This window comes from Morone saxatilis, unplaced genomic scaffold (genome assembly GCF_004916995.1).
Source record: "Morone saxatilis isolate NCDOM2014 unplaced genomic scaffold, NCSU_SB_2.0 Contig16, whole genome shotgun sequence".
Classification (NCBI taxonomy): Eukaryota; Metazoa; Chordata; class Actinopteri; family Moronidae; genus Morone; species Morone saxatilis.
In genome coordinates this window covers 5,868,942-5,895,119 of record NW_023339718.1, presented here as the reverse complement: position 1 = coordinate 5,895,119, position 26,178 = coordinate 5,868,942, and the positions used below count along the sequence as shown (strand labels likewise).

The window sequence follows — 26,178 nt, the reverse complement described above, 5'->3', positions numbered from 1 at the left end:
GAAGTCCTGTTGTTTTAGCTCACTGCGCATTTGGTCTATCTTTGTTCAAAGCACTGTGTGTCACTCGAAGGGAAACAGCACAGCACCTCTTTATGTAGTGGTTCAATCATAATGTGGTCAGTAAATCAGGCCTTACAGATGACTTTTATGTTTATTTTTTCATCTGTGTGAATAAATAGAGATCAGCATCTAAAACAGATTTAACACTGCTCGTGTGATATTTTAACAGCAGCATTCACCTTTACTTTGTGCATACAGCGTTCATCTATATATTTGGAAAAGAAAGAATGAAGGGAAGAAGGTCTCACACAAAACGCTTTCAAACAACTGAGAAAGAATTTGTTTTGTTTACCTGCGGCATAGTAACATAATAGGCACTGTGGTGTTGTGCCACGCTTACCAAGATATGCGTCATTGCCACTTTCTTAATGTAGCTGCAGGCAACTACTTTGGGCTGTGTGTGCCTGGTGTTTTCCGACAGTAGATATTCCAGACAAGGGATGAGCATCTACCTTTACCTGTTAGGTTGCACTGTGCAGCCTCTTCACTTAGATTCATGCTTTGCATCTTGCAATGTTTTCTTTTACGCTACTGAAGGACAACACTGTTCGTGTCTCTTTGCAGTGTGTCTCAGATGGCCTCTATACCTATAGAATATGTAGGTGGGTGAAAAAATAGATCTTGCAATGATACTAAGCCCAAGCTAAACTTGCCATGACCCTTTACTGGGTCCACAGGTGCAAAGAAACAGGCCCACATTTCTAACCTATGTCTTTTATATTTGCTCTTAATAAGAGGCATTAATAGTTACAACACTCCCATGGTTCAATAGACTGAATGTTGCAGTTTATTAAACCATAGAATTACTTAGAACAAGCCCACCTACAATACAGTTAACAGTAAGGTAAAGTAGTGTTATAATAACATTATAAGTGTATGTTATTAATATTCATATTTCTTGTCACCTAGGCTATGTATAGTTTTTGTTTGCTTTCAGTATATGTGTGCATGCTTCTTTGTGTGTTTATGTCTACATGAATCCACAAAGCGAAGGATACCTGGTCAAAGATCAGTGTTGTACTTCAAATGTCTATTTTCTTGGGTATCCTGCTGCCCCATTTCCCATCCCAGGAGGAGCTGACCCTATCACGTCTCTGTCAGAGGGCATTTTGGATAACAAGCTGGGGAAACAAGCTAGAATCAAGGTGTTTAAGGCCACTTTTTGTGCCACTGACAGAAATATTTTATTTAGCCTCCTAGATGGAGCATTTAGCTTGACAGATCAAAACTGACCTTTTTTTCTTACCTTTATTGAATACAAAGAATGGCACCAGACACTATTTATCAGGATCTGTCTGTGCTTGGCCCTGATTTTGCCAGTGTTAGCCTTATGCATGTTCTCACACCCTCATCTGTCTGTGCTCCGACTCTTCATTGATAATATAAAAGTGATATGTCACCTTTTTCATATTTCTTCAGTAAGCACTGGGTTCTGCAAATCCTGCCAAATAAAAACTGCTGTAGACACATATTTTTAGTTAGATGACCTTTCTTCTTTGGCAAGATGATGCCTTGCTAGCAAAATCACAGGTGACACAGTTTTTTTCTACAATGCAACTTTGCTGTTAAAACCAAATATAAAGGCACATAATGCCTCCAGGAAGTTGGCACTATATAATATGGTCGGGACCGCTGGCTTGAAGTGTAGTCTTGTTAGCAAAACATAGTCTTCTAGGGAAAGGCCAGCACTTTTTAAACAGTGTGAATGTGTCAAAGTGCTTCTGGAGTGGTTTTGTTTGAGGTTTTTTGAGAGCCTGGATTCTTCTAGCAATGTTTCCTAAGATTAAAAGAGAAAATGGCGAGGAACAAAAGCATTACTTTGAATGTTATGAAGAAAAACAGCAAGAAAATAATGAGATGGGAATTGCCAGAAAGGAGCCTGGATGTATTTGTTCAATTTTAGTGTCCCTCCAACCCCTCCCTTTTTCCCAGTCCCTAAGCACCCATTCACCTGGTTTATCCTTCCTGTGGAGGGGTTGTAGGGAACGAGCTGTTACCAGGGCCTAATTGTGTAAGGCCCCCTCGGACAGTTGAGCTGTGCTGTCACCTCCTCGCCTCTGTAGTAAGGATGGACCTGTTGGCAGATGGCCAAAGCATAAATAGAGATGCATTTCCAAATCCCAGGTGGTGGAAAAGAGTTAGACTCAGTCCTGCCCAGGGCTTTTGGCTGGCACTGCAAGCCAAAACAGAACACTGATGAATGTTCAGCTTGACTTCACAGAGCTGCATTAATTCAGGATGGTCAGTGTGTGGCCAAATTAGTATCAGTGTTGTTTTACTACAGGCTGGGTTTGTTGAATATGACTGAAAAAACAGATTAAAGTTGGTGGTCATGAGAAGGTTGTCAACCATAATATAGGAGTTTTGGTGCCTTGCAGAGAGATATTAAATGATTCCACCTTTGATTTAAGCTTAAATATGATATACATTATAGACAGTAGATATGTGGATAGACATTATGGGGATCATTGTACTTTTTACCAAAGCATTTATGGATTCTCCTCTTGTGTTCATTAGATACAGGAAAGAGGAGTTCAGAGAGAAGGTCAGCAAGGAAATGAATTAATAAAATTGGTGTGAAATTACTCTCTGTTGAAACCACTGAAGTATCTTAATCTGGCAGCACTATCATTATTAAAGTATGCATAAGCCATTCAGAATCTGACCCTTATCAAACCTCTTTTTTTAATGAATAAGATTTGTAACTCTTTCTGTATTAGATCCTTTATGTCTACAGTACTATGTCAAGCCTAGGTGATCTTAGCTTTAACATGATCTTGTTTCTTTTATTTGATTGAATATTTTTGCAAGTGTAAGTCTGTTGAACCACCGTCTCAGTATAGACTGAAATAGCTCGATGAATTTTTTATTTTTTGGGTACTTTCATTGTCCCCAGAGGATGAATCTGACTTTGGTGATCCCCTGAACTTTCCTTCAGCACCACCACAATGTTGACATTTGCGGTTCAAAATGAAATTTCTGACTATTGGAGGATTTCTGAGAACTTTGTCACACACATTTATGTTCTTGAGAGGATGAATTGTAATAATTTGATTCCAACCTTTTATGTAGGTTAATGTTATGTTAAGACTTCTGGACCAATGTGTAGTATTCAGTGGCAACTAGCGGTGCAACCATCTGAATACAGCTCAGCCTTCCAAGCGTAGAGAAACTACAATGGCCGCAATAAATCTGAAAGACCCTATCTAGAGCCAGTGTTTAATTGGTATATTCTGTGCTACTATACAAACATGGCAGTCCAACATGACAGACTACAAAAAAACGTCTTATTCTAAGGTAATGAAAACATACCTATTACGTTTCTTCCAATAGATCCTCCTAAATATTACACACTGGACATTTAATACCCGCAAAAGTAATAGCATCCTCATCACACTCAGCTGTAATTTAGTTGTAGTATGTTTAGTCCTCATTAGCAAATGCTGTTAACACATTGTATACTCAAATATTGTGGTATTGTAAGAGCCAACGTCTCTTTTTATCCTTATTATCCTTGCTTTTTGCCCGTCACCTCCCTCCACTTTCTATCTGCATCTTATTTAAGTGTCTCTTAAACATTCTAGAGAGTGATCACACTGTTGTTCCGAGGTAGTTCAGTATTCCCCTCACATACCTGCTGTGGAGGCTCCATCTGTAAGCTTAAAGTGACACTTTAAGGCTTTCTTCCGAGTGTCATTCTGTCTCTGAGCTGAGGGCTCTTCACATTCTGTACACCCCAGCTTCGGAGGAGGCCCCCGGTCTGCATGTCTTCGAAATGATGAGTGTTTTGCTTCTCAGAACCTCTCTGCAATGCATCCTAAGATACCTTTTCAAGGGCTTCTGGAGTGCTGCTGTGAATTACTTCTCAGTGGACTAATCCCACTTCAAAAAGGGAGTCTTTGGAATACACTATTCTTAATCCTGAATTCACAACTTCATGCATCATCATATCCCTTGAAACATGCAGCATGTACCACTGTAAAAACTAACCTTCATATGAGATGAGATTTAAGACATTTCTGAATAGTTAATCAATGAAATCAATACTTATGCTGAGCCTAGTATGACCATGGTTGAGACATATCACTGTGAAAACACATTTCAAGGATATATAAATCTCTATTCCAACTGGTTGTGTGACTTCATCAGACTCTGGATAGGAATCCTGTCTTATGTGGTGATAGTCACTTCAGTGGTATGGGTAAGGCAAGGATAGATTGACAGGATAGATTGACAGTGGAGACAGGCACTTCCATGTTCCATCCTCTATCTCTGACTCAACCTGGAGAGACAGGCCTTGTCTTGGCCTTTGTGTAGTGTGGACTAGACACATTTCACTGCACCAGGACCTGTCAAACACAACATCCAAGGCTAATCGCCCATATACAAAGATGCAGCTCTGAGGACATGTCAGCACCTCTTGAAGTACAGTAGCATTGTAGAACTGTCCAGACTAGAACTCACATAGGCAAGCAATATATGAAAAAAACAATGTATGCTAAAGCTTGTGTGAACATTCATTATTGGAAAAATGAATGAGAGGCACACACACAGAGAGATAAGATTAGATATGAGATGTGATCAAATGCAGGTTGAAAAACATTGCATGTATTTGACTTTTACTGATAATAAAGCTCTTACTCTGTGCATACAGCCTACTGAGGTGTCCTCTTTCCTGCTGAGATGTGAGCAGGTGGCTCTTTTATCTCTGCCTCTTTCGAGCGGATGCTGTGTTACATTAGAACTGACAAAAATGAGTGCGGGAAAAGTAATATTTACAAAATAAATAAATAACTGTAAGGATTGGATCACATAATAGATGAGCATAGTAATCACAGAGGGAATGGAAGACAGGACAGCACAAGACACGCTCCTCTTATCAGAACTGCAACTCTATTACTGGCTGAACATGTGTTTATATTGTTCCCATGGTGTCCCCAACACTGTATTGTCATGTTTAACATGTCATGGGCAGCAGAAGATGCTGTGCTGTTTTCATGCTATTTTCAAGCATGAAAAACAATGTCACATTATTCTCTCTTAGATGTGTCTTGGTGGTCTGGGTGGAATAAAACCATGTGCTGTTGAATACGTACAGCCATGTATACGCCTATAACACATGTATAAGCCTAAAGCTAGTGTTGTGTATTATGTCCTTGAGGTGGACCCCCACATAAATATATCAAAATGATCTTTATCCTCAGACGTGAAATTCTCATAAATCTTTGTTCTCATAACTTCCTTAATAAAGTGCTTTTTCAAAGAGCTTATAAGCGAATGATATACATTCTTTCTCTGCAGACTAGCATCCAAGAAATGTAAATCACTGACTGTTTTTCATTTTTTCCCCTGATGAATTCATTCTATTTGACCTCGGATTGCAATCTTTTTTCAGTATCAAATCCAACATCTGTAGTACCACCATGAATCACAGGGCATCAGCAGGCAGCCTGTCCTATGGGAATCCCTAACCGCTGTAAAGAAGAAAAAAAGAAAGGATGATTACCTCCAAAGAAGTACGAGTGTTCAAGGTCAGGGGTTAATTATGTGGCAGGCATAAACAACCGGTTGTCCACTTCATTCCTGTCGATCACTGACCACAGAGGTCAAACCACTGCTTCTTGTCTCGATAGAGAGGTCAAGAGGATCACCTTGCTTTCCAAACATTTGTGGCTCCACTGGCTCTGTGACATAAAAACAGATAAGATAAGATGAAACTTCCACAGGGGAAAATATGCATGAGGGCTAAACTGAGTCCAGATGCAGAGATGTAACACGATGAGACATCTCCACATGAAAGCAAAGTCTTGACTAACCTCCAATTGTGTGGCTTACAGTGTCTTGGCAGAGGAAAAAGAAGGCTTAACTCAGTTTTAACCAACATCTGACTGTAATTTAATGAAGGAAGTGGATGAGATGTAGGGGCAATACTACTGGGACATTACCTTTCATTCTGCTAATTAAGTTTGGGGGCTTTACAAGTGTGAGAGGATTACAAGCTATTAGCAGGCATTTATTTCAATCATTGGTTTGATTTATGTTGTTGTTTGGGGCCAGTTTAGACTTCCTTATGCTACTGCATATTATGTTTAAGTTAACAGAAAATGTAATACTTATTTTAATACAAATCAGCTCTGTAATTGAAATTTCCTCTGACCTGTTTTGAGGAACACAGCTAGCATAGATGGAGAACATGCATATAGCCAGACTTGTTTTTTACTAAATTTGCATAAATCTGTAACATCTTTGTTTCATCATGGGTATGATTTTGTAGCTGACTGTCAGCCAAACAGCAGACTGTACACACAAAAAAGAGCTGTGAATTACAGCAACCATTATCTTCCTAGCTGTAGAGTCTCTTTTTCTGCAAACATGGTCACATGTCTTGTCTTGGCTTGTTGAACAAACATCCACAACGGAAAAGTGTATGCAAACGTCATTTTGCAGGCTACATGTAACTGCCAGTTAGTCAGCTCTAGCCGTTTGAACAGCGTGATATATTACCTGCAAATGTCAACAGAGGTCAGTTTAGATGATAAATAGTGTTGTTCTTTAGTACCACTTTTAACATCGTGTTTAACATTGACAACTGTCTACCAGTCTCTTGTACAGGTCTGCCTGTAAGCCACAGTTACATTGTGTCTCGTCGCCCCTGCTGGATTAGCTGTCAAACACAAAACTCAACTCTGAAGGTTAAAGTGGCATTTCATGTTTTCAACGACATTTTCTTTCCTTTAAAAGTAATATTAAAAAAAATATATATTGTACATGTTTTCTGACTGCAAAAATGATCTGTTTCCTAACTTTGGTTCGTGAAATTTCTCTAACCTCTTATTTGAAGTGTCTCCTAAGACCAATTACGGCACAATTATTACACTTAGACTGGCACAAAAGGTTTAATACACTCAATGGAATTTCATCTTTTTTTGCCTCATCTTTATGGCACATTTACATCAGTAATAACTCTCCTTTGTACAAGATTTGACACAATCCCTTTACTCTTCAATGAACTGAAAAGCAGATTCAGTGGGGTGTGTGTGGTTGTGTGGCGGTAGCAGGTGCAGGCGCTGCCGAGGTCTGTGCAGCCCAGGGGAGAGGGCACAGGTGACCCCTCCCAATACAGGCCTGTTCCTGCTCTCTGGACACACCATAGCCAATTTAGCACTCACAGCCAGTGTTAGTTCCTGACACATAGCACTATTCATTGCTCTCATTATTGTCCAACTGAGGCACTTTTTAGAGAGCAATAGAGGAGCAAAGCCAGGGAGCGAGACGTTCCAGTGGACCGATGAGAGCTTAGTGAGAGTGTGACCAGAGACGGAAGAAATATATTTTTGGGTTCATAGCCGTTTTAGGAGACTGTGTCTGTGAGCAAGGTTTAGGCATGATGATGTTAATGATGATAACACAGTCTATGGTATTAATCTTTTTATTAATCTTAATGTCTTACAAGAACAACCAATTAGTTTATAAAAATTGTAGTATTGTGCAGTGGCTGGACAAAAATACATAAACACTTTGCAGAGTATTACAGTCAATGTCATTCCACTAAATACACTCAGATGAATCAGCATGTTCACTAAGTTTCAACAAAAAATCTACATTATAGGCTTCACTAAAGTAGTGTTATTGGAGAGCGGTATTTTGTATTGCATTAAATTGTACGCCTGGTAGTTTTATTGTCTCCATCCGCTGTAGAAATCTTTACTCAAACTGGCTTGTTAAATCGTTATAACCAAGATAGCACTATTCCCATTAAGCTGAAGACATCAGTTGCAAAATGTTGTTTTACAATGCTTAAGGCTTTAATGACATATTTAAATGCAGAATGCTAGACATTAACTATTACTAGTGAGGGAAACTCAGGAAAACTTGGATGTATGCCTGTAACTGTGTTAAACAAGTTGTGTAAACAGAGTTTTATTTACCTGACCACTGGGCTATCACATATTTCCCTCTGTACATTTATTTCACCCTCTCTCCTCTCTTTCTTTCACAGTTTCTGTCTCTCCCATCCTCACCATACTTCTCCTCACCTCTCTTCTCAATGTTTTTATCGAGTGGATTAACTGCATTCCCTGAAGTAATCCCTTTTCTCCCACCTGATTTACTGGCAATACACCGCTTTTAAGTCTCACTTTCCCTGTGCTGATCTCCCAAGGGCTGATGGCCTCTCATAAAAGGGAAGCACATTGTAAGATGGGCTAGCTGTGTTTTCCTCTCTCTATGGTATGTTGCGCTCCAGGCTGTTTGACTGGCTCGCCCATTTGGCTAACCTTTGTATTTGAACCTACAACAATAAAGAAGGATATTAACTTAAATAACAACAGCACTCATTATCTAAGTGGCGTGATTGTAGTGGAGAAATAACAATGAATTGTGTTGGTTTTATGTTTTGGTCTGTTCAGCATGTGCTCAGTGTCAGATAGGATTGGCTCCAATCCCCTCAGGCAACCCTTAAGGATAAGCAGGTATAGCTAATGCATTGATGGATGGATGTACATTCCTGTTTCTAATATTGTTTTTTTTTTTCTTTGACATTTGGTGTAATGGTCTCTATGGAGGGCCTTTTGTTCACTTTCCATATATTATACTTAAGAGCTTGCTCAGTTAAACTCTACAGCATTTAGATATTCACAATAATGCTACTGCATTTAGTCTCTACATTCAGCTAATGCATTGAAATCATTATATCTCAATGTTCACAAGTGGCTATAAAATCACATTTCCATTTGGATGTTCCACTAAGGCAATTAGTAAACACCAAATATTCCCTGTACAAATTACTCTGCTGTGAAATGCATGAATGATGTTTCATATGGTCATGCTGTACCCTTGATTAAAAACTGTATTGGTATTTTTATTACTGTTGTCACAGTTGCTAACAATTAGTGGTTCTTGAGGATTAGAGCCATTAAAAACTGAAAAGCAGAATTGTTTAAGGAGGATTGGCCATTGTTGTTCCACACAAAGCGGGTTCTAGTTGGCATTTTTCAGGTTAACATTTCTACACAAGATTGTATGGCCTCGCCAGCTGGATCATTATTATAATTAAAACATAATCCCCCTTGATTGCAGTAATCTCCCATAATCAGAATGTTTCATTCTGAAAAGTTTGTTCATCTCTGTGCTATATGTGTTGTCAGTAGGAGGCTTGTTTCTTGTATTAGTCATGCTGGCTGTTTTTGGATTTGTAATTATATCAGATTGTCCTGTACTATAACTCATCAAAACACTTGCAGCTGAGGCAGGAGCATAAGAAAGATCACAGGTAAACATGGGGGATTGATTGGCTTAAAGCATATTTCTGAATCACATTTGAAACATGATAGTTCTGAAATTAGCTATGGAGACCTACTTTGCTTTCTGATTACGGCAAGCACTTGAAATGTTGCAACATCCCCAAAACCACCCAAATCCACCCATTAATGACAGACCTTGAGTCCCTGAGTGACTGGCTCTCTTACATAAGGTGGGAGTTGACAATAACTGACAAATACCTGATCTTGAACATTTTTCAACCAAATATATGAGAAAACATAGATTTAATGCTTTTTTAATTTGTAAGCTTTATATTGATTGCATATTTCATGAGGTTGTTATTGTTTAAGTAAGGTCATGAATTCAGCTTCAGTTTTTAGAGCCACAGTCCATATTATCTCTCCAGTTGTCTCATATCAGTTGAGTCTTCATGATGCAAACCACGTAGAATGAACTACATGGTCCCCAGATGACTGTAGACGATGTATACCCAAACATGATGTAATTTTGGGGAGATGGGGACTGTGAAACAACTGCACATTGGGGCTTTAATGGCTTTATTAAATGGCTTCGAAAATGTCTTGGGAAACAGATACCAAAATACATAAAGACAATCACAAACCATTTGTGCAAAGGCAAAATGGAAAACTAAGGCAACACCCATCATAATAAATGTCATATGAATGCATCTTCACAGCTTGACATGCAAAATTATTGGGTAAATATGTTACAATTCTTTCTGTTATAATTTATACATTGAGTGGACCCTGCAGTTTGTATCAGATGTATCTACTTTGTGTCCAGCATAGTTGTGTGTTGATACAGTCTGTCTTTCAAGAGTAGTGTTTAGTGCCAACTGTGAAAATCTGCACTTTTGTTGTGCTCTGTATGCCACAAGATGACATGCTGGCTCAAACAATCTTTTTCAATCTTCCCAAGAATGTTGCAAGAAAATATACAAGTTGTGTAACATTCAGATGATGAGTGTTTTGCTGTTCACTTTTTGCGCTGTACATTTGATTTATAACTCATGGTATTTCATCAAATGGCTGTAGTTGCAAAGGATGAACAAAAAGCATGGTTTCTCTATCATCAGCTATATCTGAAGCAGGATGTCGCCGTCACATTACGAGACACAGCAGGCCTTGTCTTGCATGTGCTGGCTGTTTGCTTATAATGGACAAAGAAATGAAATAAAAACACAGTAATTTACTGTAAATCTATTCTATACAAATTCTATGCGTCCAGACAGACACGCAATGTCTTCTCGTGCGTACAAGATAAATGAAAACAAAATAGACGTGCATAAGTTTAACCTGCATAACTTTCTGTATAGTCTTTCGGGAAAGGTTTTACAGCTCAATTTCATCAAACATCTTTTCACCCAAATATAGTTATCTCGTGGGTCCCCTGTGGATTTTTGGGTGAATCACTAAACATTTCTCATTTCTCTCTCTCTCTCTGTGCTTCTCTCTTTTATTATCATACTCTATTTATTTATTTACTTTTTAGTTTTCTGCTCTGCTGCAGATTAAAGATGCTACGGCTTCCAGTCACAGTACCTCAGTGACCGTTATGTGTGAAGACCATGACTGTATTTCTCCAGAGCATAAGACATTCACAGAAAAAAAGATATATTTTTAGATATTACAAATTTACAAATGTACCCAAGTGACTATTATAGATATTATAGATAAAATCTCAGAGAGATGAAGCACCATGACAGACTTACTTTAATCATGTTACACTTTCTTAAGCTTTCCAAATCTCAAATCTGGTTACATATTCATGAAGCCAAACTGTACCTATGAGTCACAGACGACTCAGGATATGTTTTGGAGGATTAAAAGTATTTTAGCAGCCATCAGCAAGTTTGGAATCATTAGAAACTTGTTCAAAAATGTTCAAAAGTTTCCCCTTTTCCTCGCTCCAATAATAAACTATTACTAAAAACCGTTTTCCCTATAGAACAGAGTGCAAATGGTATGATGGTTGGGGTTGTGGGTCTGTCACTTTCTGCAATTGGTTAGATGAATCAAATTTCAGAGAGCAATTATAAACTAAAGGTGGCTGTACAGTGGATGATAATTCAGTGATTTAGCACACTGAGTCAGTCTGTTCTGCTCTTTTGCATTGCATTGACAAATGCAATTTGACTGTGTAGTACCTAAAATATAACTTGCTTGTAATATGCTAGCAAATTGTTGTTATCATTCATCATTCATTTATCCAGTCCATGTGACTACTTCACTATTGGACATAACTATATTTTATCAATCAGCTACAGTATATAATGTATATATAGAAGACAAATGATAACTCTTATGAATGTCAATGTGTTTTAAACAGTCATATTGGCACTTACTTTACGTAGCTTTGTTTAACTGAGCAGGCATGGTTTGCAGAGCAAAAAATTGTGTACAGCACTCACATTGAAAAGTATGATAATTATTTCTATTCCGAAGATAGCACACCAGGTTAATTGTTCTTAACATTTCAAAACTTGGGCTTGTATTCCAGCATTAATGGTCTCCTGAGGAGCTATGTGATTTATTAGTTTCAAGAAACCAGTGTCTTTGTAGGAGCTTCATTGGGCAGACAGAATCAAGTAACACACAAAGAAAATTCAATATATGCTCCCTACCAATGCATTCTAATGAGGATGAGGTCTTGCTAATTGCCTACATGTCTGCTTCAAATAAATGAATGCACCTTTTTTTCTCTTCCAGATATTAACGAATGCGAAAGGGACCCATGCAAAAATGGGGGCATTTGCACAGATTTGGTTGCCAACTATTCCTGCGAATGCCCGGGGGAGTACATGGGGAGGAACTGTCAATACAGTAAGTGCTCATGTTTTTCCTATTTATTTATTTATTTATTTTTGTCTTTTAACTCTTTTACAACTATCCGTTTATTTTTAACTGCACACCTGATGCTGTATGTAATTTCAGAGTTGCCAGGTAGGTATATCAGCCAAGCCCAATGATCGATCAAAGACATATTTGAAATGTGTTAATTGTAATCCACATTCTGTCTTGTGCAACTTTTGGAAGTTCAGAGGGTTTTTTTTGTATTACACAATGAGAAATCTGGAGTGTTATTAAATATTTCTCTATGAGCTGATGTTTTTAGATACTACTGGACAGATTCCAAGGCAAATGCACACAACTGAATTTCCCCTTGTATATATTTGGATATGATAAGCGGAGCGTGATCATTTATTATTTCTCTGAAACTTAAATATCTGAAGTTTTTACATTCCATAGCCTACAATGTTCATGTCTTCTGAATGAAAGACATTATCCTGAAACCCCATCCATTAAGATCAGTTACACGTAAGCTGTCAGCTGAAAAGACTGACTAATGTGAATATGAGATCTGAGCAACATAGAATGTGCCAAAGTATGCACAGCCCATGTATTTAAATTTAATTTGAATCTTAAAGATAAATTCAAATGTCTCCTTATATTAGTTTAATAGAGTACACAGATAACAAGAAAAAAATGCATGTTTAGACAAACACAACAAACCCTAAAGCATAATAATAATTTTAAAAAATTTGAAAACTGAGAAGGCACAGCCACTTTGTGCATGCAAGCCCTCATTTCATTGTTTTTGCCCAGTGGCTGTGTAGAAAGAGGGAGAGTTCTGTCTGATCAGAAGTGGCTTTCGGAGAGCTCAAAGGGGCCTTGTGTGTTTATTATGCTATTGTGGGGATTTTGTGTCCTCAGTCTAGGATTAATATATCAGTGGACTCGGAGCCCTTAGCCACCCCTGTACTGCTATTCACTAATTAATTCATCAGTTTTTCTATCTTACTTCAGGTGCAGCGCAGTTGTTCAGGAACAGACTAGAAGGGGGAATTAAAAAAAGAGAAATTTTGCAAGTTGCTATAGTTGTTTTTAATGAAAGAAGGCGAAGGGAAATTTGTGAATTGAGCGGAGTAAAGAAACGCAGCCTGACTGATTTGGTGAAAAACTCCAGGAGAAAGATTTAGTCTTGCTGATTGAACATATGCTAAGCTTCATTATTTGTTTAATGATGCTCATTTCCATTTTCCCATATAAATTAAATATTTGTACAGCGTATTATACAACCATTAATTCAGCTTCAGTTATTTTGTTATGGTTCTTCAGTTGCAGTGCAGTCTGTGAGTATTGGGATGGTTTCTTTTGCTCTGTACTTCAACACATTATATTTGAAATGAAACAATGGCCATGAGGTGAAAGTGCTGACTCTCAGCTTTGCTTTGATGGTGTTTACATCCACAGTAGATGAACTGTGTAAAAAACATAGCCCTTTTTATACATATCCCCCGAGGGTGAGAAGGGCAATAAGTCCTACACTGCTCACCCAATATAGATGTGAACAACCCCAAACACCCCTCAAGCTAAAGATATGCACTATAAACTTGTTTTTTTGTTTTTATTGTGTGTGTCTGTTTCATTTGAAATCCATTGTGCTAAAGTACAGTCTTAAGTCCTAATACTTTTGGACAGAACAAATTTTTTTTCCTGAATCTGAGACTTTACCAGGATCAGGGAGGTAATCTATTACAAAATGTCTAAAAGAAAACTTTACAAAGAGAAATATATTGGGAGACAAAATGGTAGTTGCTCATCCATCTAATATTTCTGACAATCAGAATCTCATTATACCCTCCCAGCCTGGTAAACGCCCACATCTTGGAAACTTAACTTTCTCACTTTGCAATGCAGACTTTCAGCTAAAAATGGGCACAAGCTGAGATAATACTGAAGACATCACTGTGACATAATTTGAGTTATTTGAAAAAATCTTCTCCAGAGCCTCAGTGGACAATTTTTTATTACAAGCACAAGTGACATTCCTTGTGGTGAAATGCCCCTTAAAAATTAAAAAAAGAGAGACTTTGCTATTTAAATGTATTATTTGTTTAATGTGTTGCAGCCTTATTATAAGAAGTACAGTTGTAGGCAACAAATGTCTCATAGAAAAAGCCTGGAATGTACTTTTATGCAAGGACTCGTCATCTACTCTGACTTGTTTTTTCAACCCACATTGTGTGTGTGGGCAAGTCCTGCACACACATTGGCTGCTGCAGATTAAGCAGCTGGGCATTCTCCTGCTATACCAAAAATCACTGCGAGGATATTATGTGAAGGCAGCAATGAGCTCCTGGCCATTGCCTGTCTGTTCAGCGATTATCCGATTTTTGCTTAAATACAGTACTTACAGTGCCTTGAATATTGATTCCCATGATCCAATGGAAAGCGAGAAGTTAGAAGAAGAATCATATCTATCATTTGCCAACATGAATCCTAGTAAAATATACAAGAAGGCATAAAATACAATGAGATAACACTTGGCACAGGCTGCCTCAGCCTTTCTGCTGAAACAAATTTTGGATTGTTACTGCTGTAATCATCCAGAGACATTCACACTCAGACACTAATATGGGTTAAATGGTCAGTTAAAGATCCAATATCGAGGAGAGGTGATGACTATTCAGGGCCCTGTTTCCTTAAGGCTAAGATGATTATAGAACCATCTGCCTTGAGCAGAAGTTAAATTGATTAAAGTGCACCAAGTTTGGCTTCAACTTTTTCCACCCTGTAACATCAAATAAACCTGTAGCCCTGTATCAAAGAAACTGCATAATTCCAGTTGCAGATCATTGTATTGTCTTTCTTAATGTGGTTTGCATTAATGTAGGTTATAGAACTAATTCTTACGTGTTGAAAACAACTGGTTTACCTAAATATGCCAGGTTACTTTAAATGAACAAACAAAATTATTAAAATGAGCTGATCATCCTGTTCAGCATCATGGGTTATGTTGAGAAGCTGTGTGCATGCACTAAAGAATCTGCTATTGGTTATGATATAATTTACTCCCAGCTAATTTGGTGATAATCGGGAATGCAGCGGTATCATCTGAGTAAAGTCAAACAGAAAGAATCACGAGTGGTGAAAGGCTCAGACATGTTGTAAACAGCAAGGTTTTTTTGTGTTTGTTTCTGTTTATTTATAGTTATATTTATTAAAAAAAACATTGAGGGTTTCTATCTTGCACAATGTCAAAAGCATAACTACACACGGGCTGACACACCCATAATAAATGCAGGTGCATTTCATTCAGTCTCATTTGTCACCTGTGGAACTTCTAGTGTATTTGGCTTACGTCTGTTTTGTGTGTTTATTATTCTTTTCCTCATCCCCTCTCTCCGCCGTATGCTCATTAGTATTGGTGTGCTGGCATTAATTTCAGTGGGGCTCTAATTTGTTTAGGCTGTAGGTAGGGCTTGTGGGAGATGGATTCAGCTGTCACATCACGGTAGTGGTGTGTTAGTGATGTGTGCTGTCGCAGGGCTGATGTATGCTCAGGGGCCAGCAGGCCAAGGCCCGGGGGCTGGCTGGCTCTGCAGCTCTGACGGACGACTGGCAGGCAGCTCGTTAAGAGTGGCCCATCATTGCCACAAGGTGAGAAGGACCACAACTTTGCAACAGTGTCTTGCCACAACATCCACATAGAGTACCTTACAAGAGAGCTGATATTGTATTGATGCAACATTGCACCTCAGCCCTAACGTTAGGTCATAATGAGGAAAAATATATCCCATTTCATTCTCAGGAGTTAAATCAGGGTGATATACCATTTGGTGCTTGTGCCAGAATAGCATGTGTAAATCCTCGGGTCCCCTAACAAATTGAAAGTCAGAATTCATGAAGAATGTGAACTATTGATCTGAAGCTTCTATATCTTTACATTCAGTGATATCGCCCTCAACTCAATTAACACCCTTTTAACAGCCACTTGGGTCAGTTTGAAACATGTTTTTAGCCATTGTATGAGTGGCATGGCTCTATGGAGGGCAATGTCGATGTTGGTACACCACATTGGTCCAGGGTTGGGTAGAGGAGGGAAGGGTCTCAGAGGATAAGACCAAGATAGCAAACATTACATCAGTTTAACATCCGTGTGTTAGGATTGTCATTTTAGCTGGAAGTACTGTTGTACCTAAGCAGTTTTAGAGAATCATTAGCATTCGCATTAGCAACTCAGCCCTAGAAAATTAAAACATGCATTGAGCCATTTCAAATGACTGCAACAGCTATAAGACATGTTCCCATTACTTCAGATTTGAACGGAATTGATTGTTGAACCTGCAAACATACCCTTAGGATTTAAAATATATATTGCTTGTTGTTTTCAAAGTTAAAATTATATAATGGGAGAAATTGGTTTTAATCAATTGCTCCCTGGCCCAAAGTGTGTATCTTTGCTGACATATAAACCTCTTATTCGCTCTTTGTTGGCCACTAAAGATATCAATTGTCCTTATATTAGTCTAAGAATGCTGAAATGCAAGGCAGTTTTATTTATTAAGCAAGTGTCATACAATAAAGGTAGATTCAAGGTGCTGCACAGTGTAGTTAATATTAAAACAGTTCAAAGATAAAACAACACAATTCAAAGTTAAAAACAGCACAGTTTAAAGTGCAAGTGTGCCTTGGATTACTGTATATCTAACACAGTGGTCATTTTGGAAAGCCCTAGTCTACAATCTGATAAGAAAGGTCCCCCATTGTTCTGAGCCATGGGTTTAAATTGGATTACCATGTCTCAAAATGAAAGCTGTTTATCCTTTCTAAGACTGGTAAAAGGGCAGAATGACGTTCATCCATCAGATTTCTGAAAATCAGAAGCATTTCGTATAGCTTCAGCAGTAGGCTACCACATCCACCTACACCATCCTCTCATCAGTCTGGAGGCGATGAGTCACACACAAGGAAGAACTAGCGAAGCAAGAGTAATTTACTATTGTGGAATATGTAAACACATCTCTGTACACACAGACACACACAAAAAGATATGCTCTTTGCACTCTTCCAGTCTCCAGTCGATCCCCTGGACTGTCCTCAGACATTTTTCACTGTCTCCCCAGCTCCCTGTTGCCTAGAACCCCACTGTTTTAGCAGCTGGATAAGTCGTGCTAGGGTTGTTTTCATTGTTCCATTCTTCTCTGACTCTTGGCTTTCTTCTGTGGTAAAAGTCTTCTTACAGCTTTCAATGCCAGATTCATTGTCACTGCTGGTATGTGTGTGTGTGTGCCTCGTCTGTATGTGTGTGTGTGCCTCGTCTGTATGTGTGTGTGTGTCTCAGTTCCAGCACTGTTTAAAATGTTTAGGTGCGTTTCTTAAATGGTGAAGATGGTATTACAGCCTACTGACCATTGTGCCGGGCTTCCCCTGAAGGTTTGCACGGACACTTACAGTTCATGAGACATGAGAAAGCAGTGCCTCTGGCTGAACTTTGAGCTTAAGATATGTCCTCATTCTCTTGGGACACTTCCAAGTTCCCTCAGCTTTCCCAGCTCTTGTGGTGTTTAGGCCCTTAAACACAGTCATTTAAACTGTGACTAGAGACAAGTTAACAAGAAAAAACAGCAGTGTAATTTTATCTTACCCACCACTGTTCACAAAAAGAAGAATAATAAATTATGAGCGTATTGCTCAAATCATTTTTCTCCAAATTGTCATTAGAAATAAACACCAAGAACAGAGTAGGCAGAATCCCTCCCACACCCTTTCCATCATAAACTAGATGCAACTGTGTATCAATGAAATTAAATACAGCATAAGTAATTATCTTTTCTCCTCTCTAATACTAAACCAAAAATGATATATATATATTTTTTTTATAAATTCAAAAATAAAATTGAAGAGCAAAATAAATGTATTTGTTACACAATAAGAAATGCAATGGCAACATCATGACTAAAAAGAAGACCACAATGGACCGCAATTGAAATATTGAGAACAATTTGAATGCATATGCATTTGTTTCAGTGTTTGACTTGATACATATATTTTTGATATTGACTTATTCAACATATTGCTTCGCCATTAAATAGGATGTTGAAACATCCACTAAACTCTTGATAGACTATTTAGCCTATGGTAGCATTCCTTTTCTTGCACGTGTCTTGAGCATATTTTGCAATGGTTTCCATCCTTTTTTGGAGCAGACCATGAATTACTGAAATGTTAGCACTTTTCCTTATACAGAGAAAAATATACTAGTAAAGAAAATGGTAGCTGCAGAAATATATAACATTCATATAATTGCAAATCATGTTCAATTATGAACAATATTTCAAAACAAAAAAAAGTTTTAATTCAGCTTTAAATCCTTGCATTTATGTCAACTATATGCTTTACTTAAAGACTAATTAAAACTTAAGCATCTGTCATATCTAACAGAGCACATCTTCAAGTTTAAGAGAACAGTGGGATAGAAGAAATGCAATATTTCTGACTGTTCAGCAGAATTCAAACCGACTATGTGTCACTTCTCAGCTGTTGTTTTTCCTCAAATTGCACAGCATGGGAAACACATTTCTAAACAACTTTCTACAGTAAGTGAGTAAGTAGCATATTACAACTTAAGGTTTAAATGACATCCAATGGAGAGACAATCTCAGTTACACAACTTTGTAACACAATTTATTCCTGCTGAAGGATTCTGAAGACCTGCAATCACATCTGATTAACTTTTGATGGCAATACACCACAGCTGTGTGAAGCAACAATTCAACCCCAGTTGAACTGTTTATGTTGTTTACTCGGCACATCTGAGTCCTCAATTATGATGCCTTTCCACAGGCTAAGTTATCTTGAAATTAAAGGCAAACTACACAATTTGTATGCATATCCCATCCTAATTCAATCCACCCTGAGCTGGTGGAATCTCACAAACTCTGTTTGATAGGAAAGCAAAACTGTTTTGATAGGAAAGCAGATGTTTTGTGTGTAAATCAACAATTAAGAAAATCTCATTTGCAGAGCAGAGGCAACTTTTTAAAACTTTTATGCAATACAATTGTATATTTTAGTATGTATTTATCTAACGTACAATATGGATACATGCCCCCTCTCCATCTGTTTCTTCATTGTGTTTCATTTCTCATGTGTTTTCTATTATTATTTGATTTCCCAATAGCTTTTTTTAATGGAAACACAAAGAAGTACTTGTTTTGCAGCACAATAAATTCTCTAGTGGATAAACGTTGCCAGAATCCCTTCACCACAGGTATGACTATTAAAATGGACATACCAATTAGGATTAAAAAGGAAAACAAGCTGCTTAAAGAAGAAAGGACAGTGGGTTTGATTGAAGATATTGCTGTCATGGTTTCTCACTTTAATACTGCAGCCTGTAGGATGTTATAAAGCTTGTTGACTTTGGGTATGATGCTGTCCAGAAATGGCCAGAGCTCTTTGGGTGGAAGCCTGAGGACTCTGTTACTGATAGGAGAGATGAGGGAGCAACCTGTTAGTTCTTGCAGACAGCATGAAGGCAGAGAAGATTCCTTTCGTTGACTGCAGGGACTTAAAAGGATTTTGCCATAATGGAACATTCGAAGTTTTCTTGTAGTGAATCAAAGCAACATTTATAGTAAGAGACAGGAGACAAGGTCATCACAAAGATACAATGGAGAAGGAAAGAAAAGTTGCAGTTTTAATGACCATGTCTGTTACTGTACAAGCAGAGAAGACCAGATTTTGTATCTCTAAGACTGAGATAAACAAGTATATTGACGCTGATGTGGCTACATTGAGGAGAAAAATGAAGGAAGGTGTGGAGGACAAAATCACTGACATTACAAAATGTGGTCTTTGTGGTATTTTTAAGAATCTCTATGCATTCCATAGATAGATTTTTGACTTCTGAAATTACATTAAGGCTCATCTGTCTCTTTCTCCCTCTCTTCACTCAGAATGCTCTGGACCACTGGGCATGGAGGGCGGCATAATCTCCAACCAACAGATAACAGCCTCTTCCACCCACCGTGCTCTATTCGGCTTGCAGAAGTGGTACCCGTACTTTGCACGCCTCAACAAGAAGGGCCTGGTCAATGCCTGGACTGCTGCCGAAAATGACAGATGGCCTTGGATCCAGGTAAAGCACAGTCACAGGACATGAGATATGCAAAGTCGGGCCAGGGCCAGACACAAATGGATTAAGACACAGACACAGTCTTAATTATAGATAGACTTTATTCTTGTGTTTGTTGAGGTTTTAAATTGTCTTTTTTATTTTATATTTATAAGTCCCTTGCTGTATAATGTCACATGACTGTAGTCAATGGTTAGTATTAATTGTTGAATGTTTTAATGGTAGAGTTAATTACTTCTACTGTAAAATTGATGGCTCACTTACTGGTCATAAAAAGCAATAAAAACTGTAAGCTTAGGGTAGAACAGATGCACGTTTAGTCAAGTGTGAGGAGCAACGTGAGAGGGCATAACTGTTGTCAGCTAGTGGCTGTAGCATCTCACTTTATGATGATTTTGTTGCTGACAGTTACTCAACTGTGCCATCTTTGCCATTTGTAGTTGTGACAGGCACACAAATGTAACTACATTGGCACTTGCTGTATTTTGTGTCATACATTGTAAAAGAAGTTCCCTTGCAACATAACTACAGTGCATAGGATTGTCATTATTCAATGCACTGAGGCTTTGTTATGTTTTATGTAAATTCTGATCTGCAAATCACTGTGCTGTCAAGAGAGAGATTTGATGTATAATTTTACACAACACTCAACAGTAATATTAACCGTAATTTTCCTGTTATCTACAAAAAAAGATTGAATTCAGCTTAACCACTCAGTGCATCTTTTTGTCCTTTTGTGATAAGTGTTTCTATGACCACCTGGGGGCCTTCATCTAAAACAGCCTTATGAATTGCAAAATGAAAGGAAACTAGATGTTTACAACAGCAGCAAAGCATTGATACATGAGTATCATCTTACTTAGGCTTTGTTAAAGTCAACCTTCATGCTGTGCCATTAGTCGGTGCTTTTTGTCAAAGGGCCACATAGACAGATCGATGCGATAAATTGCCTGGTGGTCCTGAATTATTGCTGCACATCACATCCCAAACTTCTGTCCTCACCAATCTTGCCCTGCCCAGATCCCATTGCTTTTAGTTTTTGGGCCTGTTTAAATGCAGAAATAATTCCCAGTGTGTACTCTTACAGATTTTTAACTCCCGGAACCCTGTATGTCTGTGTTGAAGATTTCATTACATAAGGCTGCTGCAGCTCCTCCACCTCAAATGATATCCCTGCAGCTCCTCCACCTCAAATGATATCCCTCCAGTGTATGAACACAAGACCTTCAGTATGTATAACTGGTTATCTGGATTTATGTTGAGCAAATAGTCATATATCATGGCCCTGTGCTGAAACAGCTGTGGCATATAAAACTACTGTCAGATGATGCATAGCTATGGTATATAAATCCCCAACCAACTCAAGTCTGAAGGCTTGGTCCAGTCCTTTTTATGACAGTTTCATATCATAAATTACACAGTATTCCAGAAAGAAAGATAAAAAGTAAAAGTAATTAATTGTTTATCAAATTAATTAACCAATTAATACATAAATAATGTTTCACCTTCACCTTCAATGTTCACCTTCAGTGCGTTTCTCTTACTTTCGAGTCATTTCTGTGATGACAGAAATGCTGACAGCAACCTTTGAAGTGGGCTGTTATCAGATACATGATACACAGTCAGTGAACCGTGAACAAAATATAATAGAAAAACATACTACGGTGTGACAGCGTGATGGAGAAAGTGAAGCTGTACCTAACAACAAGAGAATAGTAAGACAGGGCAAAAATGGATTTGAAAAAAAAAGAAGAAAGAGAGAGAGAGAGAGTCAAAGAAACAGTTGACATGAGTGAAAGAAAAGGAGCCTGACACACGAGGAGGCTGAGGAGAACGGTCCATAAAACATTCAGGCGGTTTGTTTGACTTTAATGATGCCACGTGGGATGTTGCGCAGGATGCTGTAGGCATTGTGTGTTTCTACAGAAGGCCTGGATAATTGGGACGTGAGTACAGAGGTGTACAGTCATGTCAGTGTTTTGGGATTATGCAAAGGAATCGGTGGTGTACTTTTGTAGTGCATAGTGATGTGGTGTTTGCATGTCTGTCATGTGAAACAGGTTGTACTGACAGATGACAACCCTATCAGCATAGGGATCAGATTTACCTGGCTATTTGTACGTTTTTCTCTAGTGCAGTATGTATCTTTGTACGTCAGCCAGAGTCAGCTTTTCCCCCCATAAACCTCAACAAATGAATCAAACATAGAGCAACGTACTTTGAATAATACATCATAGGGCAGACATGGCATTCATATATGTTTGTTTGTGTTTTGTGTCGGGTTGTGAATTGTGTGTGTGTGTGTGTGTGTGCGTGTGTGCATGTGTATGAGCTTGCTATTGTTCACACATCTATGTAGTGTGAGAATATCAGTTTTCCACAGCCTCGTCACGACTAGCTCACACATAAAATTGCATTTGAACACTCAGGGGAAATATGCTGCCAGTCTGTCCAATATCAGCAAAATATAGCTCCAGTCGGCTGTGTTGGAGGAATGAAACAATCCAAATTACTTATGAAGGCTAAGAGGGTCTATGCATAATTGACAATAAACAGTTAATGACATGACGTTTAGGTGCAGATCTCCAACACGTGTTCACATTTTCTGATATGTACGTATATCATCACAACCTGGCTCAAATGTGCTAAGACTCATTTTGTGTCTGTCTGGGGAGCTTTTCCCTTTTCATTCCAGTGTAACCTTAGTTATTAAAACATTCAACTCTACAGTCTGTTATGTGGTTCAGATGTGACCCTGACAAACGCATTTCAGTCACGGTTTACTTCATGATCACAGCATGACTGCAATCATTTGTAATTGAATAAAGCCTTTGGATACACACGCTGTGATACAAAAACACATTTTTGGACTCCTATTAAATTTCCTACCAAAATTTATTCTCAGATACAAATGAGTCAGGGTTCTTGGGCCTAAACTTAATGCAACTCCTTTAACACTGAGAGCTATAAACAGATGTCTATGAGTAATTCATCAGTCTCTAACAGTGAACAGTGGTCTAAAAGTTGAGACCACCTCTTTCAAGTTAGTACTGGTTCAAATGAATGACAGTGAAGGGGCTGCCTATTCCTTGTCCTGCCACAACATCTCAGTTGTGGTAGATTTGGGCTTTTTCTTTATGCCATTTCAAATCTTTTAAACGTTTGCAATGCCCATGAACGAGCACAATGATAACATGATTGCACATCACTGGCTATTACTGTGAGGTTGTGACACACACTGTGGATTATTTTTACACTCTGCTCTTGGAGGATTGTTGGTTGAGTGGCCACTCTTACAATGAGTATCTATCTGACTATCTGAGACTCTCTCTGACGTGTAACTGTGGTCAAGGTTCGATTACCGCCAAATACCATGTAAATCAACCAAAAAGAAAAGGAGGAAAACTAAACGCTGATGCAATTTGAGGGTGGAATTGAGTGGCTGCACGTGTGTGTTATAGAAAAAGAGAGCACAATGAGAGAGATATGGCTGTTCAATTGTGTGTATGTGTTTGTGAGTGTGTGTACGCGTTCACATGCTTTTTTTTTTCAGACAACAGTGCCACAGGGCTCTTTGCTAGTTTCAAGGACACAGGGCAGTTTAATTGTTACAATACTGTTGCAATTCCCTCAACAGTTCTCATCTCAGTGTGTAATCAGGATGTTTTTTTCACTCATGACCTTTGTATGTGTGTGTGTGTGTGTGTGTGTGAGAGGTCTTACTTGTAGGTATGATTATATTTGGTAATAGTTAGTGGTCTTGGCAATATAAAGGACTGGAAGCTAACCACTCTGTAGTGAGTTCCATTTTCACCCAAAGGCTGTAGCTGTAAATAAATGTGTTTTTGCCTGTTTACTTCAGGCTTAATGAGCTCTGGGGAGAATTTAATGGAAAGTATAAAAAAGTTATATCATGTTATTCATTGTTTAGCAGAGGGCTTTCAGGTTCTCATATAATATGACATAAGATAGGGAACCAGTTCCTTACAACAGCACTAGAACAAAGCAAGCATTTGAGATGAATAATTTAAGTTTTAGTTATGATTAGACTGCAAACAATGGTTATTTTCATTATTGATTATGCTATTGATCTTTTTTTTATTAATCAATAAACTGTGTTGTCCCTAAGATGTCAGAAAATAAAGAAAAATGCCAGCTATAGTTACAAACACATAATTCTTGACTAATAATAATATAAATTATACCTGTGATCTCATAAGGGCCAATGGCAAATCAAAGTGTGTGTGTCAGAACTTGCAGTAATTGCTTTTTATTTCAGGGATGCTTCAGAAAACTGCTTTAGTTTCTTGAAGGTAGAGTGAGTGAATTACAGCTCAGGACAGATTTAGCTCCAGGATTTTGCCGGTGGTTACATGCTGAACAGTTTCTCACAGTAGTGAACGTTTTTCAGAGAGAGACCCAGTTATATCAAACCATGCAAACAAGTGGTATTTTTCTTTGTGTTGCAAATAAAGTTAGAGAGTTAGTTTCTTCGGCAGCTCAGACATTCTTACCCAGAGCACTTCATACACATGATACTGTGTGTTTTAGGAAAAAGGAAAGGGTGAATTGGTGAAAGGGTAAGAGTTCATTCTAAACTTCATCTTCTGGAGTCTTCCTTCTAGCTCTCGTTTGCACAAAGTCTCTACAGCAAACTCAGAGAGTGCATACATATGCCAAGGACACACAATTCTGTTAATAGAGAAAGTTTAGACATTTTTATTCCACACATTGATAAAGATTTGCATCAAACTATGCAGACAATAATTAAAGTAAAATGCCTGAATCATGGTAGTTGCTTCCTGATGTGTCATCTAAATTTTGATTTAATTCCATGGTGCATTCAAGCTACAAACTGACAACCTTTTCAGGTCATACAAACATTATGTACGAAATTAGTTGTCGTTATTAGTAATTTGTGTTTTTCTGTGTAATCACACCTTTCTGCCATTTAAGCATTTTAGGTTTAATCTCTGTTACAATGAGGCATTTTCCTCCAAGCTGACACATTTAAGTCTGTAGACAAAGGCCTGCTCATGGAGGATGTTTCCAATGATGCTTCACTCAAACAAATAAATGCATCACTATTAGTGCTGAGGTGACAGACGTGTTTCTGAGTGGTCATTAAAAATGTGAAGGATCACCCCAATTACCCCAGCAGTGGCCTTTTAGTGACAGGATTCCTAATTAGTGCACAAAATATCTATCTCTATGGATAAAACTGAGGAGAGCGAAGAAACGCAGCGAATGAGAAATAGTGGGTCATTGCAGCTCTAAGGCTTTAAGAGGGGTTCTTATGTATAATTAACTTGATACGTCAGTTTAAGTATGTTGAGGAATATGCATAATTGAGTCTTGTCTCTGCACATGGAAATTAGAGAGCAAATCCACACTGCAATAAAATTATTGAACATTACTCCATTAGTTTTTGACAGTTCGAACAAGGTTGGTGAACATAAACAGTTTTTTTCTTGTGCTGGATTTGTAAGGATTTGTACTCTAATCTCTAATGTCCTCAGGAGACACAGCTTAGAGTTTTTTCATTAACCAAAAAGGAGAGTATAACTTAGTGGGCTGAGACTTTCTGTTTGAGCTTTTGCTCTCAAATATTTTACTTGTAAATTGCCGTATATTATAGTAATGCTAACATTTCTTCAACGGAAAATGAGCTCAAGCCCCCGGAATACCATTCTGAACGTGGTCACATTGTCAGTGAAGTTTATCCTGGGTCAGCTTTAAGGTGGTTCATGTTCTTAAATAGAAACTGATTTCAACTTCACAAACATAAACTGTAACATGATCTTGTTTGTTTGCCATATCACATAAAATGTTGTTGTCTGGAACACATATCCTTAAACATTTAATAGTAATAATAAATGCACCCTTAAGCCATAATAGTCCAATTCATAGGAG

The 26,178-nt window shown here is 38.1% G+C and overlaps 1 protein-coding gene across 3 annotated transcripts in view; it reads left to right on the top strand.

Annotated features, from left to right (window-relative positions):
* The window catches only part of edil3a (EGF-like repeats and discoidin I-like domains 3a), a 104,727-nt gene that overhangs the window by 43,926 nt on the left and 34,623 nt on the right, over positions 1 to 26,178 (top strand). For all 3 annotated transcript variants that reach the window (XM_035658851.1, XM_035658850.1, XM_035658848.1), the window contains 2 exons: positions 12,051 to 12,164; positions 20,087 to 20,268. In XM_035658851.1, the coding sequence (XP_035514744.1) occupies positions 12,051 to 12,164; positions 20,087 to 20,268 (296 nt within the window). The remainder of the gene's footprint in view (positions 1 to 12,050; positions 12,165 to 20,086; positions 20,269 to 26,178) is intronic.